The sequence below is a fragment of the Erithacus rubecula genome, assembly GCF_903797595.1.
Source record: "Erithacus rubecula genome assembly, chromosome: 6".
In the NCBI taxonomy this organism is placed as follows: domain Eukaryota; kingdom Metazoa; phylum Chordata; class Aves; order Passeriformes; family Muscicapidae; genus Erithacus; species Erithacus rubecula.
In genome coordinates, this window is record NC_136688.1 from 18,388,082 (window position 1) to 18,406,650 (window position 18,569).

Sequence of the window (18,569 nt, forward strand, 5' to 3'; positions counted from 1 at the left end):
TAAAGGAAATAACCTACATTCCCTGCTTCTGTATAAATCTGCCACTATTATGGCTTGTCATTATAGATCACATTATTTAATGGCCAGTTTTAAATGGAGATAAGAATAATTATAATACTGGAGAAACTTCACCCCTTTCCCCCCCACCTTACTTCGACCTGTGATTTGACAAAGTGCATTTTGGTCAACTTATTTTGCACTGAGGATTTCTTCATTTAGAGAGAATGGGACATAATTTTAGAGAGTAGAAGGACCCAAGGATCAGCAGGGACACAAGCAGCACACTTGGCAGACCTCCCCCTGAATGTGCTACCGGGGCCAGATCTTCCTCCCTGGCTCCACTGAAAGCACCAACACTCAGACCTTTCCAAGTACTCCTAAACAGCTCCTCCATGATTACCTTCCTCAACATCAAAGGCATAGATTCCTAGGCGGAGGGTGGTGGAGCACACTTCACACTTGAAGCACTCCCTGTGGAAGAAGTGGCCCTCTGCACTCAGCCGCTCCATCACGTACACCCGCTTCTTGCAGAAATAGCAAATGTCACTCCCCCCGATGGACTTGGGGAATTCTTTTCTCAGAGAGCCCTGTTCAAAGAGAAAAACACAACATAAAGCTCTGGCTCCACACCCACATATCAATGCTTATGGAGGGGGCAGCTGCTTTAGCTGCTTCAAGCGTTGCACAGCACCCTCCAAGCAAAATTACAGTGAGCATCAGTCAGCTTCTTTATTACTCATTATTGCAATTCTGTGGGTTAATGCAGCAATTAATAAATCAGACATCACAAGGACTTTAAAGGGGTGGCTTTGATGCTAGGCTTGCATTCAATTTCCCTCTGGGAGTTCACCAACATTTTGATTACTCAGGGCCAGGAGCAGCATCACTCCCTGGTCACCCTGCACCACCCTGGCTCAGGGACTCGTGTCTCTCTCAGGAGGTGAGGGCACACCTCACCAGCCCCAAACAGCAGACTTGCATCTGCAGCCAAGCAAAAAAAAAAAAAAAACACCACCCTGAAGACTCAGCTCAGACACTGGAAGAAAATGCTGGCTTGTGCTTTAAGAGCCAGGAGGAAAAGCAGACAGTGTTCCCATTGCCAGAGCCCTGCCTCCCCTCTCAGCCCTGAGACTACAGCCCAGCCTGGGCTTGGTTAGCTTCCAAAATCACTTTGTTTCCTTCCACATGCATCCAGAACATTTTTAACACATTCAAAATACAATCCGTATTAACAACCTGGAATTATTTTCAAAGTTTGTTGAAATTAGGTTGGTAATTAACGCCCTTTAACTGCCATGAATCTCATCCCCTCTCAGATATACATGCAAAAGGTATAGAAAAGTGAACTGGAGATTGATTAGATGCCACTGGACTTCCCTTTCCTTATTAGAGGCAGGTATGAGGATGTTACTTTGCATTGTGTGCTATGGCTGGTTACAGGTGGGTACAGGTGAGTGTGCTCTGCCTGCCACATCCATCACATCTCCTCCCCCCTTCCACCATCCCTGCTGCCACAGGAAAGGTTCCACCCTGGGATAGAGTAGGAGAAGTCCAAGGCACATTCAGACAGCAGCACACAGTCCACACAACTCATCTCTCCAGCAAAAGGCACCCTTGGAAACAGTTTTTAATGTTAAGTAGAACTCACAGTTGTCATTGTCACGTAGTCCTGTGCTTAGAAGTTGAGAATTCTATTCCAGATCTGCCATTAGCAATCCATTTTTCTCTGATGGATCGTTTTAGAGCATGGATCTTTCCAAACAAACAACCATGCAAACGAAAACCCACACAGATGTGTTTTTAAAACCATGGTGTTAATAGATCAGATAGTTACAGTGAAGCTGAAACAACGGAGTTTAGTGCTGGCTGATAAGTAAAGTGTCATCACTACAACACAACACCTTGCTTGGCTTCCCAGTACCTGACATCTCTGAGCACTGGAGGCAGCAGAAGGAGAGTGAGGAATGGGGCAAGAGCCTGCAGCTCTGTCCAGAGATGGCTTCTGAATTCAACACAGAACAGTGTCAGAGTTGAGAAACAGCCCTCTTCAAAAGGAGGCACAGTGATTCAGCAGGGTGTTAAAAATAACTGCATAAATGTCCTGCACAAAACTTTCTTTAGAAGCCACCCTGAGTAATAATTGTCTTCTGTTGCTAATTCTACAGCAATTACATTTAATAAAAGCCTCCTGAAGTTTTAATTCACGCAGTCAAGTAACAGAAATATAAATAGAAGATGCGGTGAGCAACATTTCCATCAGCACATTGTGCCAATGTGCACTTTATTCTTTAATTAAAGTGTTAGACCTTTCATAAGGCTTCAAATGCTCCACAACTGGGGTCTTAAGTCAGGATGGCATTCTGGGAACACTGCTCTTAAGTCAAGTTAGTGTTTCTTTGTGGGTTTACTCTTACCATTTCAAGCTGTGGCTTGGGCCTGTGGTCATTCACATACAGATTTACAAGAACTTCAGCCACAGCTCCAATGGCACGTGAGACCTTTCCTACAGTCATCTGACCAGGAAAGGGGAGAAGATGAAGAACAGAAGGAAGAGCTTTAGTTACCCTTGAAACAGAATTTAGAGACAAAAAAGGACAAGAATGATGTGGGCACATGCAAACATGGGTTCAGGGGGGCAGAAGGAAGAGCAGAGGGCACGTCCAGCAGAGCACAAGCATGTTCATGCATCTCCAGTGTGGTCCAGCTGGGCCAGAGGAGGCTCCTGTGCAGCCCACAGGCTTCTCCCTGAGGATGGATGAGAAGCTCCTGATGGCAGCAAGTGCTCCTCCTCAAGGCTTCCTGCTGTGCCCATGAAAGGCTGAGCTGGGAGCTGCTGCCTGGCTATCTGAGCTGGACATTCTGACGCTAAAAAAAACCCCTATTGTTTGCTTCAGCTTCTCTGGGACTTGGTTGTTACATTTCAGAGCAGGGGTGGGATTGAACTCCACACTAACACTCCCCAAACTGACATTTCAAGGAACATTCTACAAAAAAATATGGGAGCCAAGTCCCACACAGAGTGTTTTGTTGGTGCTCAGAGGGCAAACATTTGCCCTCTCCCCAGTGACTCACTGCAATGCCAGGGCAAACTGGAGGAACCACACTCGTGAGAGGGAAGCAGCTCCTTTAATCTGCTCGGTCACACTGCTGCAGCCACCAAAGCTAGGCTGGTTTGAACCAAATGCATGAACCAGGCCTGCAAGGAGCCAGCAGCTGCTTGGGCTGTGGCTCCAGGGGCACAGCAGGCAGGGCAAGGATTAGTCCATACTCCCCTGCCAACACACCTGGAGAAGCTCCTGGCCACTGGAGAAGGGGAAAAGTGTGTGTGCATGCATGTGCAAGTGGCAGCAAGTAGCTAGGTACTCTGCTCCTGGAAAAAAAGACAGTAAAGACCTCACAGATTTACAGAAATATTTTCTACCCTGAACCAAATTTTCTGTTTTATTCCTTTTGCTCTGCCTAGTCTCTGTTCCAGGTCACCCTTTCCAGGCAGCGATATCCTATCTAACCCTCCAATTGTCTCTCACAGGGCCCAAATCTCAGGGAAGCGGGTTCTCCCCATCTTCTCAGTAAAATGATTTGTCTACTGCCACCTCACCAAGTCCTGCTAACTGAAGGTTTTAAATTTCCAGAAAGTTACCAAGAAGAAAGGAGAAAAATATAAATGCAATGGTATTTGGAAGGCTTCAAAACAATTTTTAAAGTATTTTCTATCAAGCTTAAAAAACACTTAATAGTGCACTGTGGGTGTGTTTTCAAAAATTATTATAGATAAAAAAATTAAAGGGAACACATCCAACTCTTTACAGCTCCCCTTATCTTTTGAGAGTTATAATTAACTTGATATCCAGGCAGGTACAAAATATGCACATTAAGACTACACAAGCCACTTAAGGGACAAATGTCTGTCCTGTTTGGTTTTGTTTAATATAAAAAGACTTTAAACTATTATTCAATATCTAGACAACTTGTGGGTAACAAGTGCAAAGCTAACTACTTACTAATTACATATCACAATGCTATCCTAAGTGGTACACCAAATTATAAACCACTACAAGAAGTGCTACTTGCCACTAGAGGAAAACTACATTCCTTTGATTTGTTTAAGAACATGGAACAAAAAAATTTTCCTCCACAAATTCAGCACTTCTGAATATGCTGAGCAATTTCTGGGCCACGTACAAGTTCTTGTCCATAAGCTTGAAAGTCAAAGAATGTTCAAAGTCAGCTGAAGCAGAAAGTTTTCCTTGAACTAGATAAATACTGGAGCAATCAGTCAAATAACAAGGCTGTGGTAAAGTGCAAGTAGTTGAATTTCAGGAAAAGTATCCTTGAGCCTGAACTACACCTTGAAATTCAGCAGGTTGGCTGATTTCTGTTCTCCACCCATTGGAACAATCTATGTCAACATTAAAGCAGTCAAAACAAGAAAATTGCATGTTTATACACACTTCAGAAATGTTATTAAAGGGAAATGTTCCTGTAATAAACGTGGACCCACATTGCAAGTAAAAGCAAGTAAGATTTCAATTTAATTTAACCACAATTCCCTTTAACTTCTGGTCAGCCCTGACTCGGTCAGGCAGGAGGTGTTTGCTGTACACCCTTTCCAAAAGAACTATTCTGTTCTGTCCAAGTGCCACTGAGTCACCAACCTGAGACAGCAGGGCAGGATGAGGATCATCCTCAGCAGCCTCAAGAGCACCTGCTATACCCAGAGACATAGAGAATGTCCCCAGTGCCCCCAGGCCACTGCTCCCAGCTCAGGAGCTTTATGGCAGCAGCTTTGAAGCCTGTGCTGAACAGGAACCTGAAGAGTCACCTGCCAGGGTAAATTTCAGGGGTGCAAGCAGAAGATCCCAGGGGCTGTGACTCCCTCACTCTGCTGAGCTGCCATGGCTTGCTGCCTCTCAGCAGGCTGACCAGGGTGGTTATTGCCATGAAGAGAAAGCTGCCTCCTGTCTTTTCCTGGCTTCTTATTCAGAACTGCACAGCCAGCCAAGCAAGCCTCAGTAACATTCTCATAAAACAAAGGAAACACACTCTGCCTCCAAAAGCATACAATGCTTTCCCTTTGTTCTTTCATATCCTTAATGATTTTCCTGGTCTTATTTTGCTTTGAGGGTGATTTATTTACTTTTGGTACAAGCTGCTACGTATATTTTCCCTCTGAGATAAACAACATTTGAGTGATAAGTTACTGTGTGTAGGAAACACCCCAGCCCTGCTTATGCTGGTAATTAGAGGCAGGTCACTGAAGGGAAATCGTTGGTCCAAGCTCTGCAGGGAGCAAATTGACTGCAAAAACTTCCCAGTTCTTACCACACACTGTGGGGATTCACTTGTGCAAAGCTCAGATGCACAGAGTTTTCTGAAGGTCAATCCAACCTTGAGCAGAAAACAGGAATAACCAAAGCCCAGCCTGTAATACAATATATGCTAACTCATCATTCCAGCTCTGTGAATTCTGCCAGCTGATTGAAGCTAGAAGGTACTTTTCATTATTATTGGCATATTGCACACAGAAAGTAATTCTAAGTCATAATGACTGCACGTCTTGAAAGGAACAATACTGTGCCACAGCCTTCTTTTCAAGTGTTCCTTTCAGAACTTAGACTTAATAACAAGTTTCTGTAATTAGCATGATTTCATTGCCACACTTTTCAATAACTGTGTCCCCATAACTAATACTGTTCCAAGGAACACTCAACAGGTGCAATGGATTGCCATGTCTGGCAACAACCTCAGAACTCACCTGAAATTAAAATGACAGCACTAGCTATTTAAAACCATGGGAGGGTGCTGATATTTATAGGTCATATATCATGATGACTTACAGAACTCAAAACCACTTCTATCACCTTCTGTTTTTCTGCTGGGCAAAAAGCAGGAACACAGAGCAGGACACAGAACAGCTCTTCCTGTTGGTTCATCAATCCCAAAACACTTTCTGATACTGATGTCTACACTTGGCTAATGATAATTCTCAGAACAGAGACTAGAAATACAAATTTTGTGACCCATAACCCCCCTTCAAATAGCAGAGACATGGGCTGTTCCCAGTACATATTCACAGCAGAGAGGCTCAAATGTATTGTTGAACAGCACCTGAAAATGCTCACTGTACATCTGAAATACCACTGAATTTTTATTTATACAGCATAGCACTGCACATTTAGTCAGTGTTTTATAGAGCAGGATAAAATTTTCACTTTCTGTTCCATCTATAAGGATAAAACACAGGGATAACAATTTGACCATGAAAGGGCAGGGACAGATTCTATTGCCACATCTGTCCCTGACAGGAGGAGTAAAAGATCACCTGATGATTAGATCAACAGATCTGCTGCTTAAAAATTCTACAAAATGCCCCACAAAATGCCCCATATTTACACCTAAGAAATGCATGGTGTAGGAGAGGCCCTGAGCCTGTACAACACCTGGAGCTGTGTATGCAGGCATCAAGATGCTCATGCATGTAGATCTGCCAAAGTGCAAATGCAGTCCTACTTAAGCAGCCAAATATTTACCCAGTGAGATGAATATATATTTACTGTGCTGCTGACAGAACTAGATTTTCTTGCTTCAGCTGAGCTGCATCCTGCCAGGATCTCTAGAGAGAGCAGCACTTTTCAGCTGAAGTAAACACAGCCTGAGTGAAACCAAGTCACAACAAACTATTGCCACACCATTTAAATACAAAGGGAAACTAATCAAGGCTGTCAGGACACTTCAAACAAAATGCAGCTTTTTAAATATCTGAAAAAAAAGATTGCTCAGGACACATGTTCTCCAAGAAGAGATGTTGAAATCCCAGTTAAATTACTGCTCACAGAGCTCCCATATGATTAAAAGCCTATTCTCATATTCTGAAGGGCTTTTCAGATAGCTTGAGTTTGGGGGTTTTTGTCCTATTCTCTTTGCAGAGTCACAATAATTCTCCAAATCAGATGAACATCAGCCCCCAATCTTTTGGAAACCATGACTTAGCTTAAAACCCATCACATGCTATACCTCTTAGGTCACAAAAAGTAAGAGGTAAATCCAGGCAAAGGAATTACTCTGGAGCTGAAGGGAATTAAGGGATTACTGCAGGGAGGCACCTGCTGAGGCTGCAATGTCCTTGAAGGGCTGTGTCCCCTGCATTTCCCTGGGGACTGGGAGCCAGGCAGCCCATCAACATCAGCCTCAGCAGTATAAACTCTGGCCCAAGTGTCCTCTCCTCCTTCCAGAGGGTGGATGTTTCCTCTCCACAAGGTCTGCTCTTACAAAGAACTGCATTCTAGCTGTTCACATGCAGAAGAAGTCTAAAGTACAAATAACTAAACAAACAGTAATAGAATGTCTGTATTGCTAAGTGCTCATACACTTCTAACACATGCCCGTTCTAAGACAACAAATAAAACAACCATCATTGTGCAGGTTTTCCCCTGCAGACCAGACAGATATTCTCATGAAAAAACCACAAATGCCACCCAAGAAAACTAACCAACCCCACAGCAACCAGTTTTCTTTATAATGTGAAGCTTTCTTCAGCATGCCAGTGGTAGCATCCAACAGCAGATTGTTTAAAATCAGCAGCAATGCAGAATTTTCAGAACTGAAGTAAAAAAAATGTTAACTTTGTTCTCAGTTTTCACCTGAGCCCTTTTTGATGACAACATTTCTCTTGCAAACATGCAGAACTAATAGCAGTAAAAAAGAAAAGTTTGATTTAAATGTGAATTACAACCTATACAACAGGTCTGGGGGCAGCACCTTCCATCCAAGCCATTGCTCAAGCAGCTTGAGTACAAGTTTGAGTTTTACATGAAAAATCTCTTAATAGAGTACCTGTTGAGAAGAAACAGCAGAGGAGGCTGAACCAACAGATGATGAAGCAGCAACAGCTGAATGATGAGGTGGAGGGCAAGAGGGAGTTGGGGGCTGAGAATGGGATAAGCCTTTAGTAGGTAGCTTATTCTGTGTAGAGCAGAAACAGGAGAGTTATCCAAGAGACAGTGACATCAACACAGGTTAAGTTCACAGACATGCATCAAAGAAACCAGAAAGGCAACAATGACAGTTCTACTCTTCTCACTACCTCTGCACAGAAAGGGCCCACAGAAATCATCATGGCATCTTCATGGTAAATGATATTATTGTATTATTTCTTAATAGAAATATTCTCAGTGGGCAGTAAGGTAAGATCATGCTGGGAGAAAGCAAAATGAAATCCATGAAAAAGGAGAGTGCACCAAGTACCACTGCTCACCAACTGGTTAGAAACTGTGAGCCAGCAGTGTGTGTTTCAGCACAAAACAGAGTTTATTTGAGCACATTTCTATCCTGCTAAAGCACTCTGATTAGCTTTATGATTTAGATTGTTTTCACATTGTTTTACCTCGATTAAACTGTGCAATTATATTTAAACACTTTTTACTATTTTCAGTGGCATCCACATTACTTTTCAGATCCATACAGGATGAAAAGAAGTTAAAACCAAAACCACTGCAATTTTTTTCCCCTTCGTGAGTTTTTATACATCTTCCAAGTCAACAGTTCTTCAGGTGCAAAACTTAAAATTCACCTTTGGAAAGTCCATGTATCCAAACATTGAGGCAAGATGTGCTGCTTTCTCTTTAATGTTCTTTTTATGGAATTCCCTATTTGCTATGGTCTGAGCTCTTTTCTGCAGGGACAGCCAGGGAAGGACAGCCAAGGAAAAAGAAAGAGAGAGATTTCAGTTAAAACCACGCCCATCAACAGAACACAGAAGTTTGCAGAAAGACTTATCTTAATACAACAGAATCAACAGAGAACAAAGCCAGCAAAACCACAGTACACAGATTATCACAGGCAGTTTAGAGACAGAAAGGAAAAGAAGTTGCTTGTCACCTGTTTCATTTTTTCCTCCAGGTGCTGAAGACGCTCAAGCACTCCAGAAAGTACAAAGGCAGCAGAACAGGCAGAGGCGAGATTTTCAGAGGTTTCTGACACACTGGGCTGGGGATCTGTTTTGGGCACAGCCTTTGCTCTCCTGGCCATATGATCAGAACCATTTAAAGACTGTTGGGGTTCCCTGACCTCGTGCTCACTCCTAGCTACCACCTGAAACTGGGAAATACTTGAAGTGAACAAAACTCTGCTTTCTGCACTAGCATGCAGCATATGCAGCTTTTAAGGATGCTTCTGAAAGCACAGGCACAGTCATGCACAGAACTAGAAATGAAGTGTTCTCACACCACTCTCTGCACACTTCTGGTGCTTGTGCACATGCACTGAAATCAGTCCTGAAATCAGGCCATGACATCCTTCTCTAGGTTTGTGAGATTTTGTGAATAACCTCACACAGCAGCAGTGCAGAAGAACATCATCTTCTTGGGCTTACAGCAAAGGTTCTGGGCTGGGTATTTTAGTAACACATCTGCCTGAAACTAAGCTTATAATCAAATTATATTTTTGAGGATGCAGTTCTTGCCATAGCTCTAGGTCTAGTCTGATTTAAGGCATTTTCTGAGGAGTTCATAACACATCTCTGAATTTGAGTTTTCATATAAAACAGCTTCTGACCTGCAGATTTCCACATGCAATACAGATCTCATTTCACTTCAGACTGCACTTGAAGTGCCACTGAAGGGTGTTTATTTCAATTTAAAACTGATGTAAAGTGAATATCAATACTGTTTGAGATTAGATTGCTTTCAGTTAAAGCACTACGAGAAAAATTCAGGCTACATTGTCAACATTTTTCCCCATATATGTGATGCTGCAAAAGAGCTTTCAGCAGAAATTCCTATCACAAGTTCTACTTAGAGAAATTAAACACCTGGGCATCAATATCAGCTTTTCAATGCTCAAGCTTTTATCTTAGACATTTTTGCCAGGTTTCTCTCTTAGCCTTATCATTACAAGAGCCCAAAGCATCGAGCACATGCACAGATTTTTGGGTACTGCTACAGTTTTCTCATGTGTTAAAGGTAGCTGTGTAATTACATTCAGGCAATTTGGAGCCTAGATGTGCCAACACAGAAATCAACACTTATGTTTTCAGGGTATTTCCACAGTGAGGTTTTCAGAGAGTCTTCTCATCTGGCAAAGCAGGTGTAAAATGAACTTCTGTGGTGTTCACAATTCTCAGCTAGATGTGCCTGAGAACTCTGCAGATCCCACCCCAATTGCAAATATTGTTTTGTAGCTCATGTAGCCCTGCAATAACTGAGTTCCCAGCAGTAAGAGGAATGCTGAGCCTGCCAGCTGCTACCTACAGAAGCTTCCTACCTGCCTTTTTGGTTGAGGTGGGAGAAGGCTTGGATCCACAGGTTTAGCAAAGCGAGGATTGACAGGAGGCTCAGAGGAGAGCAGGGCTGGTCTATCTGTTAGCTCCTTGGAAAGCATTTTTAGAATTGCAGAGACAGAGTGAAGGAGGAAAAAAAAAAAAGACAGACAGTAAATAGGATTCAAAGAAGTTCTGAGGCAGAAAGAAGTAAAAGCTGCTTTTAAAGACACATTACTATGAAGCTCAACAACACATTTTGCAGATTTTTTCCGCCCACACATTTTATTAGCAGCTCCAACCATCAAAGATACACTTAAAGTTGAACACATTCAGTACTTTTTACCAGAGTTTATGATCAAAATAACTTCCTTCAGCATGGCCAAGGAAATCTCTGGCCACGTACCACACACAGAAAGCTCAGGGCATTGACAAGTAGCCAGGTAGTGTGCAAACAACTTTGGTTCAAGGACAGAGAAAGTCACTGGGCATCTATAAAGCCTACCCTACTGGAGGACCTAAATATTTAAAATAAACAGATACAAGGACAAAGAAATTTAAAAAGCCACCATCTTTGTCAAAATATGCACACCTTGCTCATCCTTCCTTCAGATCTTTCTGGTGACAGGTCCAAACTCTGCTGATTCAACCTGTTCCTGGCTGAAGTGTGATTCTGAGCTTCTCATCCCTACCCTGGCAGCAGGGGATTGTTTTTAAAACGCCTCCAGTCACACTAACAACAAACCATGAAAATGCTGTACAACACACAAACACTCTGCCTAGGAATGGAAATGGCAGCCTGACACATCTTGCAAAAGATTAGGTTTCCTTTTGACAGTTCCTAGATCTTCCATAAAGACAGACTCCACAGGATATGCAGTGTCCTTTATTTGAAAAACACAGGCAACAACAGGCCTTCTGCAATACTGTATGCAGCCAGCTTAGACTTCCAAATAACACAGATTCCACACTCACTCACATGAGATTTCTAGACACTATAACATGTAATAATATCTTATATTCAGATGAATTAGTCGATCTGTATGAGTTGTACTTGTTTACCAAGCATTGAGAGAAATACTTCTAATTTGCATGAAGTATTAAAAAAAGACAACCCACTTCAACCAGATTCCTGTCTTCCCTTGGAAATTTGCACCACCTTCACAAGGAGGGACCACAGTTTAATTTCAGAGATGACTTTCATGTTCATCTATGACCTACCTGTCTCCGTAGAGTTGTATTGGAAGTGTTCTCTTCAAACTTTGCCAGCAGCTGAGTTGCCATTGATTTGACTTTGTTCTGGTTCAGTCCTTCTCTGCTGTCACTCTGTTCTTTCCCATTGTTTGTTCCCTGGCTTTCCAAGACTGCAGTCTGCAAGGAAACAACAAACTGTGTTTTTCTTAGGTTTCCTATGGCACTCGTGAAGAGAGAGGTGAGAGAGATAACATCCTTATCAGCAAAGGGTGAAAGGAAATACAGTCTGCAGTATACTAAAATGACATGTTTAGCATGCAAAAGTCACCAAAAAATATATTCTGGGTCCCAGAGTACAGTAAAAGGAAATGTTAATCAGTCCTGCTATTCATAAAGCAGAGTCACAAAGTTGACTCCTCAGAGAAGAGCTAGAAACCAAGCTGCAAACTCTTCAAATCAAAAATTGTCTAAATAGCTGAATTAGGAAAAGGAAAAAATCCCCAATACCTAAAACGTTCTTGTGTCAGAAAAAAAAACTAGTGCAATTTAGCCAGTGCTTTACTCCTTACCAAACGATTTAAATTCATTTAGCTCTTCTTTAGTGCATGCCACAGTAAATTCAAGGTTTTAGGGGAGAGGTTTTTTCCCCCTCCCACCAGGGAGCTGGACAGGGGTGAGCACCACTGAACACCAACCTGCTCAAAGACACCAAAGAGTCCTTTCCGACGCCTCTTGTTTGTCTCGTTTTCTTCTGCTTTCCCTTCAGCCTGAAAGGGCCAAGCCAGAGCAAGTTCCAGTTAGTGCAGCAGTTCCCAGTTGAGCCCAGCAGCTCCTCCAGGATAAGCAGTCCCATCCCCAGGCAGGTGAGTCTGTGCCCAGGGGCAGTGCCAGCATCGGGGGTCTCACTGCCCCATCCAGCTCAGCAGGATTGCTCCTCCTGCAGTAAAAGCTGAACCACAGGCCCTGGCTGAAGCTTTCACTGGACTCCAGTGTGTGAGAACACTGTGCTGGACACAGCCCCTACAGCTTGGGTGTTTATCCTTCCCTCTTTCACTGCTGAGGAGTTTCTAATTCATAAAGCACTAACACGTCCTTGAAGAAAAAGGTTCTACAGCACGAGTTATTCTGTGAATTCTCAGCTAGACTGCACTGTTTTCCACAGAAGTAACAAAACCCAGAAACCCCTCACTCTTTCACTATAGCCCCCAAACCTCTCTTAACCCATCTGTCTGCATGCAGAGCATGAATTCACAGCACAGTCACACTTCCTTTTTTGAGCAATTACTGGCTGCCTTAGAGGTCTGTCTCCCTCATAAGGTTCACCTCCCTGACTCTGGTTGAACATTACAATACTTAATTGCTTCTTTTGTGCTCAAGCCACACACATATTTCATTGTTTTACTCAACCAGAGATTACACAATCAGCAATATTTCATGCTCAGTCTGCACAAACTTGAAAAGTAGTCAGGGCTTGGAAATTTTTATCACTTCTCTTAACACTCAGTCATGAAGATTTGATACAGTGATCATTTATGAACAATAAACTACATTATTTGCATTTACCCATGCTGCAACTTAGTGCCTGCTCAACTTAAAAATCCCCAAAAACCAATAAAGAGAGAAAGATCAAAGAATGCAGGCTTCCTTTTAGCATATAGACTGCTTGCAATAAATCACTGTGCACTGAAGATGAGTAATCCCAAACAACTTGTGGGCAAACACCAAAGGAATCAGATGACAATATAAGAATCAGATGACAATATTTCAGTTGCTTTGTCTGCTTTTGCTACGTTGTCTTTCATGCAGCAGATCAATATAACCCAGCTTTGCAGTACCTACAGTCGTCAGTCCACCCAGAAAGGGTGAACACACAACAGCACAATGTATTCTGCATAATAAACCCTGGCCACATAAAAGCAGATTTTGCTTGAGTGAATGGAGGAAGCAAGATGCTCCTTTTCAGAAATCTGACATAAAGGACTCTCATTAACATGCTGACAAAGAAGTGAAAGACAAAGCAATTTAATTGCCGAGCAAGACTCCAAAAGGGCTGCGCCCTGCATTGTGTAAACACCTCCATTCATTTATTAGTCTGGAGCACAGGAAATCTCAGTTCCTCTCCAGCAGGGCTGACACTCAGAGAATGGAAAACATGATCCAGCTCAGCACAGGCTGCCAGAACAGCCACAGCCACCCCAGCTCCAGGCTCTGCTTCCTGTGCCCAGATAAGGATCCCTCCTCCAGCCCACTCCCAGGACAAACTGCATGCCACGGGAAGCTCAGCAGCAACACTCTGCTCTCCTAAAGCCTGGACAAAACAGATGATGTCTACACATCTTGCTAATCCTCAGCACCACTTTTTCCAGAGGAAAGAACCCTAAAACTGAACCCTAACACTCAAGCAGCTGCTTTCCAAGGAGCTTCACTTCCCAGCCAGTTTCAGCTGGTTATGGCACTCCCAAATCTGTCCTAACCCAAGTACCTTGCTTGGTTTCACAGCCCAACCAGGACAGAGCTGCAAAAGCTCACACAAAATGCTTCGTTTCCCAAGCTGATTTGGGAAATAACACTTCCACTTCTGGTTCCCAATGAGCCCCTGCAGTGTGAAACCACAGGGGCCCTCCAAGCAAAGCACCTCGTGCTTTCATGCACTGCCAGGAGCTGCAGCTCCTGCTATGACAGAAGGCTTATTTCATGACAGGAGGTTAATCACAGGCTCTAGGGCTCTGAAATGGGAAGCTCTCCCCACTGCTAAAAATCTACTTACTTCTGCAAACAACTCATTGAAAATCAACATTGTGGTCATGATGAAGGTTCTTCTTCTTTAGAAGTCACCCACGAGAAAAAGCAAAGTTTATTCTGCCTGTTTGGTTTTTCAGTGTTTGGATATCTGGGAACCATGTCAGTTTTGTTTATATGTGGGTGGCACAAAAAATAATTTCCTAACAAGGATATTTGAATTACCAGACAATTGGCTGCCTACAGGTTTTGAAAAAGTGTTTGTGGATGGAAAATACTCAAGACAAAAGTCAGTGTAGGAAGTATCTGGAAATTCTGGAGTAATTCTTCAGGTGAAAAAAAAAAAAATCACATTTTTACAAGAAAAGAGAGTAATAAATTCAAAAAGCAGTATATTAAAATACTGAGAAATGCAGTAGATGTGTGCATGTGTTAACTCAGGCCCTGCCTTCAAGGCTCTGTAGTCCCCAATCACAGCATGTATGGGCATGGATATTTTTATAACACAGGACCATAACAGGGCCTGTCAGTAAGTTTTCATTAATAAGTGACCAAGAGAGAAAAGTACATGGGCATGACTAAGAGATTGTTATCCCAGAGCTGCTGAGCACCCTGCCCACTGTTTGTCACCACTGCAGGTTTATCCTGTAAGAGCTGGAAAGCTTCCCTTCAGAACCCTGACAGCATCCACAAACTGTGCAAATCACTGTGGGTTTTTTTTTTTTTTTTTTCCAAAAAGCAGCAGTCCCTCTCAATCAATAAACAGTCTAGCACAGCACTGATTATCTGAGCTGGTATGTAATAGAATGGCTGTATATTTAACTCCAAGAATACACAGCTACAGGACTCTTTTTCTTGCAGGTAGAAATAGCTCAGAAAATTATAGCAGTGTATACATAAACCCCTTATTTCTGAGCCTGAAAGTTAATTTTCATCCTTTCAGAAAAAAAAAGATTCATAGGGCAAGTCTTGCTTCACAACTCACCTTTGGTACTCGTTTTCTTGGCAAAGTTAAATTGATATAATTATTAAAGATGAAATTCGATGGTTTTGCTGAACCAAGATCATTATTCTCTCCATTCTGCTTCTCAGCAGCATCTGTTGAAAAGAACAGCTGCTTAGGGTATTTACCTAGATTTGTTCTTTAATTATTCTGACTACGGCAAAACTTTCCAGTTGTGTGCCGGCAGCAATTATATATAGGAAACACAGGGAAGTAAAAGTGAATATATACAATGTGGTAGATTGTATATACATAATACAATAACACATACATAATATTAATAAATAATAATATATACATAATAGAAAAGTACATACAATGTTTTTTAAAAAAAGAAAAACAGAAGCATGGATGTGCTGTGTGCGATCATCCCTACCACAGCAGAGCTTGGTACCTGACCTGACCTTCATGGTCAGGCAGCTCCTCCCCCCTGAAACCACCAAGGGCCCACAAAACCTTGGTCTTCCATCAATTTTCCCCCCTTTTCCTGTGTTAGGAGAGGTGACTCCTGCAGGCCCGATGGCTCAGCTGGAAAGGGCTCGTGGGTGCAGAGCAGTGCTGGCCAGCAGCCGGGAAGAGGAGCCGCCCTCCGCAGAGGCACAGCAGGGTGAGCTCACCTACAGCTCGCAGCGGGGTGCCCCGGAACAGCTCGTAGAACTTGGACAGGTACAGCACCATGCTCAGCTTGTCGGGCTCCCCGGCCGAGCCCAGCTCCCTGCCCGTGGTCACCGGCGGGATCCCGAACTCCTGCTCGGCCACGTCGAACGCCAGCTGGTTGTTGCTGACCGCATCATCCACCGGCAGCGCCTCGAAATCTCTGCGGGGACAGGGCACTGGGAGCTGCTGGGAGCACACTGCATCCCTGGGGACACTGCATCCCTGGGGACACTGCAGCCCTGGGGACACTGCAGCCCTGGGGACACACTGCAGCCCCGGGGACACTGCAGCCCCGGGGGGACACTGCAGCCCCGGGGGGACACTGCAGCCCCGGGGGGACACTGCAGCCCCGGGGGGACACTGCAGCCCCGGGGGGACACTGCAGCCCCGGGGGGACACTGCAGCCCCGGGGGGACACTGCAGCCCCGGGGGGACACTGCAGCCCCGGGGACACTGCAGCCCCGGGGGGGACACTGCAGCCCCCGGGGGGACACTTGCAGCCCGGGGGACACTGCAGCCCCGGGGGACACTGCAGCCCCGGGGGGACACTGCACCCCCCGGGGGGACACTGCAGCCCCGGGGGGACACTGCAGCCCCGGGGGGACACTGCAGCCCCGGGGGGACACTGCAGCCCCGGGGGGACACTGCAGCCCCGGGGGGACACTGCAGCCCCGGGGGGACACTGCAGCCCCGGGGGGACACTGCAGCCCCGGGGGGGACACTGCAGCCCCGGGGGGACACTGCAGCCCCGGGGGGGACACTGCAGACCCGGGGGGACACTGCAGCCCCGGGGGGACACTGCAGCCCCGGGGGGACACTGCAGCCCCGGGGGGACACTGCAGCCCCGGGGGGACACTGCAGCCCCCGGGGGGACACTGAGCCCCGGGGGGACACTGCAGCCCCCGGGGGGACACTGCAGCCCCGGGGGGACACTGCAGCCCGGGGGGACACTGCAAGCCCCCGGGGGGACACTGCAGCCCCGGGGGGGACACTGCCAGCCCCGGGGGGACACTGCAGCCCCGGGGGGACCCGGGACACTGCAGCCCCGGGACACTTGACACGGGGACACGCAGCCCCGGGGGGACACTGCAGCCCCGGGGGGACACTGCAGCCCCGGGGGGACACTGCAGCCCCGGGGGGACACTGCAGCCCTGGGGGGACACTGCAGCCCTGGGGAGACACTGCAGCCCTGGGGAGACACTGCAGCCCTGGGGACACTGCAGCCCTGGGGACACGCTGCAGCCCTGGGGACACACTGCAGCCCTGGGGACACACTGCAGCCCTGGGGTCCCTGGGGACACACTGCAGCCCTGGGGTCCCTGGGAACACACTGCATCCCTGGGGTCCCTGGGGACACACTGCATCCCTGCTCCTTCTGGGAATAACACTGCATCCCTGCTTCCTCTGGGAACAGCTCTGCATCCCTGCTCCTTCTGGGAATAACACTGCATCCCTGCTCCTTCTGGGAACAGCACTGCATCCCTGCTCCTTCTGGGAGCAGCACTGCATCCCTGCTCCTTCTGGGAATAACACTGCATCCCTGCTCCTTCTGGGAACAGCACTGCATCCCTGCTTCCTCTGGGAACAGCACTGCATCCCTGCTTCCTCTGGGAACAGCACTGCATCCCTGCTCCTTCTGGGAACACACTGACTGCCTGCTGCCCTGGGAACACAGAGTGTTGTTGCCATGCCCATGGTACAATATGCACCAGGAACATGTGCATGGACATCTCACTGGGCCAGATCCTAGTGTATACACAGTACTAAAAGTAAGAGCCTCACACTAATCCCCTTTCTGCAAAAATATTTTTTATTTGCCACAATTGCAGTTTACAAAGTTTTTCACTGAACTGGACCTTGATGTAGTCCCACAAGAAAAGATCCTCTTATTTATGGAGAGATGCAATTCTTCTTAAGTGCTAAGAAACCTTTTCCTTCTCCAAATACAGCTGAACTACTACAGGCTTCATCCATTGGCAACAGATGACTTAGGCTCAATTAGTTCTATAAATCATCAAAACAAGGAGGAATAAATTCAGGACAGCATTCTAAGGAAGTAGCATGCTGTATGTGTGCACACACATGCACAGGCACCACCTTTCCTTTTTTAAAGTGTTACATGCACAGTCTGAGCAGGGACCTCCTGTCCAGGTCCCAGCTGAATTTAGCAGTGCACTAAATAAGTACATCACACATCTGGAACTCTGTTATCCACTCTCTAATCCATTTTCTATGTGACCTATTCTAAGACTCTGATCTTTTGAACAGCTTCCAAAATTCATGATTAAAATAAACATGTGAATAAATTACAAAGCTCCAAGCAGGGTAGTTTCTTTCTCCTCACAGTGGAATGTGAGTTTTTGAATCCCCAAAGCATTTCTCCTCCTCCCTCTCCCACCCACTGCCCATTTCTGAAGCTGGGGGCTGTCACTGGCAGCCACCTTTCCTGCCTGCCTGGAGTTCATCCAGCCAAGTCCTCCTGCAGGCTCATTGAATACAAAAAGCCAACAAGATCCAAACACAACATTAATTGAACAGCAGGAGGTCTGTTAGCTCAGGAAGATAAATTTATCCACTTCATAGAGAGCAGTGTAAAGAACATGTTTTCCACAGGCAGCAAAGATTACTTTGCTTTCTGTACCCTCTCCCCCAAAAACAGCCATACTTCCAATTGTTTTGAACTAACCCAAGGCAAAAAAAAATATCATATTCCTAAAGTCT

The 18,569-nt window shown here is 45.3% G+C and overlaps 1 protein-coding gene across 1 annotated transcript in view; it reads right to left on the reverse strand.

The window, feature by feature from the left end:
• MICAL2 (microtubule associated monooxygenase, calponin and LIM domain containing 2) overlaps positions 1-18,569 on the reverse strand; it is a 102,765-nt gene that overhangs the window by 39,355 nt on the left and 44,841 nt on the right. Inside the window, exons 13-23 of the mRNA XM_079310109.1 lie at positions 15,809-16,008; positions 15,174-15,286; positions 12,145-12,216; positions 11,477-11,626; positions 10,261-10,365; positions 8,878-9,090; positions 8,570-8,671; positions 7,834-7,962; positions 2,415-2,513; positions 1,922-2,002; positions 401-587 (exon numbers count right to left, since the gene is read on the reverse strand). Coding sequence (XP_079166235.1) covers positions 401-587; positions 1,922-2,002; positions 2,415-2,513; positions 7,834-7,962; positions 8,570-8,671; positions 8,878-9,090; positions 10,261-10,365; positions 11,477-11,626; positions 12,145-12,216; positions 15,174-15,286; positions 15,809-16,008 — 1,451 coding nt within the window. The remainder of the gene's footprint in view (positions 1-400; positions 588-1,921; positions 2,003-2,414; positions 2,514-7,833; positions 7,963-8,569; positions 8,672-8,877; positions 9,091-10,260; positions 10,366-11,476; positions 11,627-12,144; positions 12,217-15,173; positions 15,287-15,808; positions 16,009-18,569) is intronic.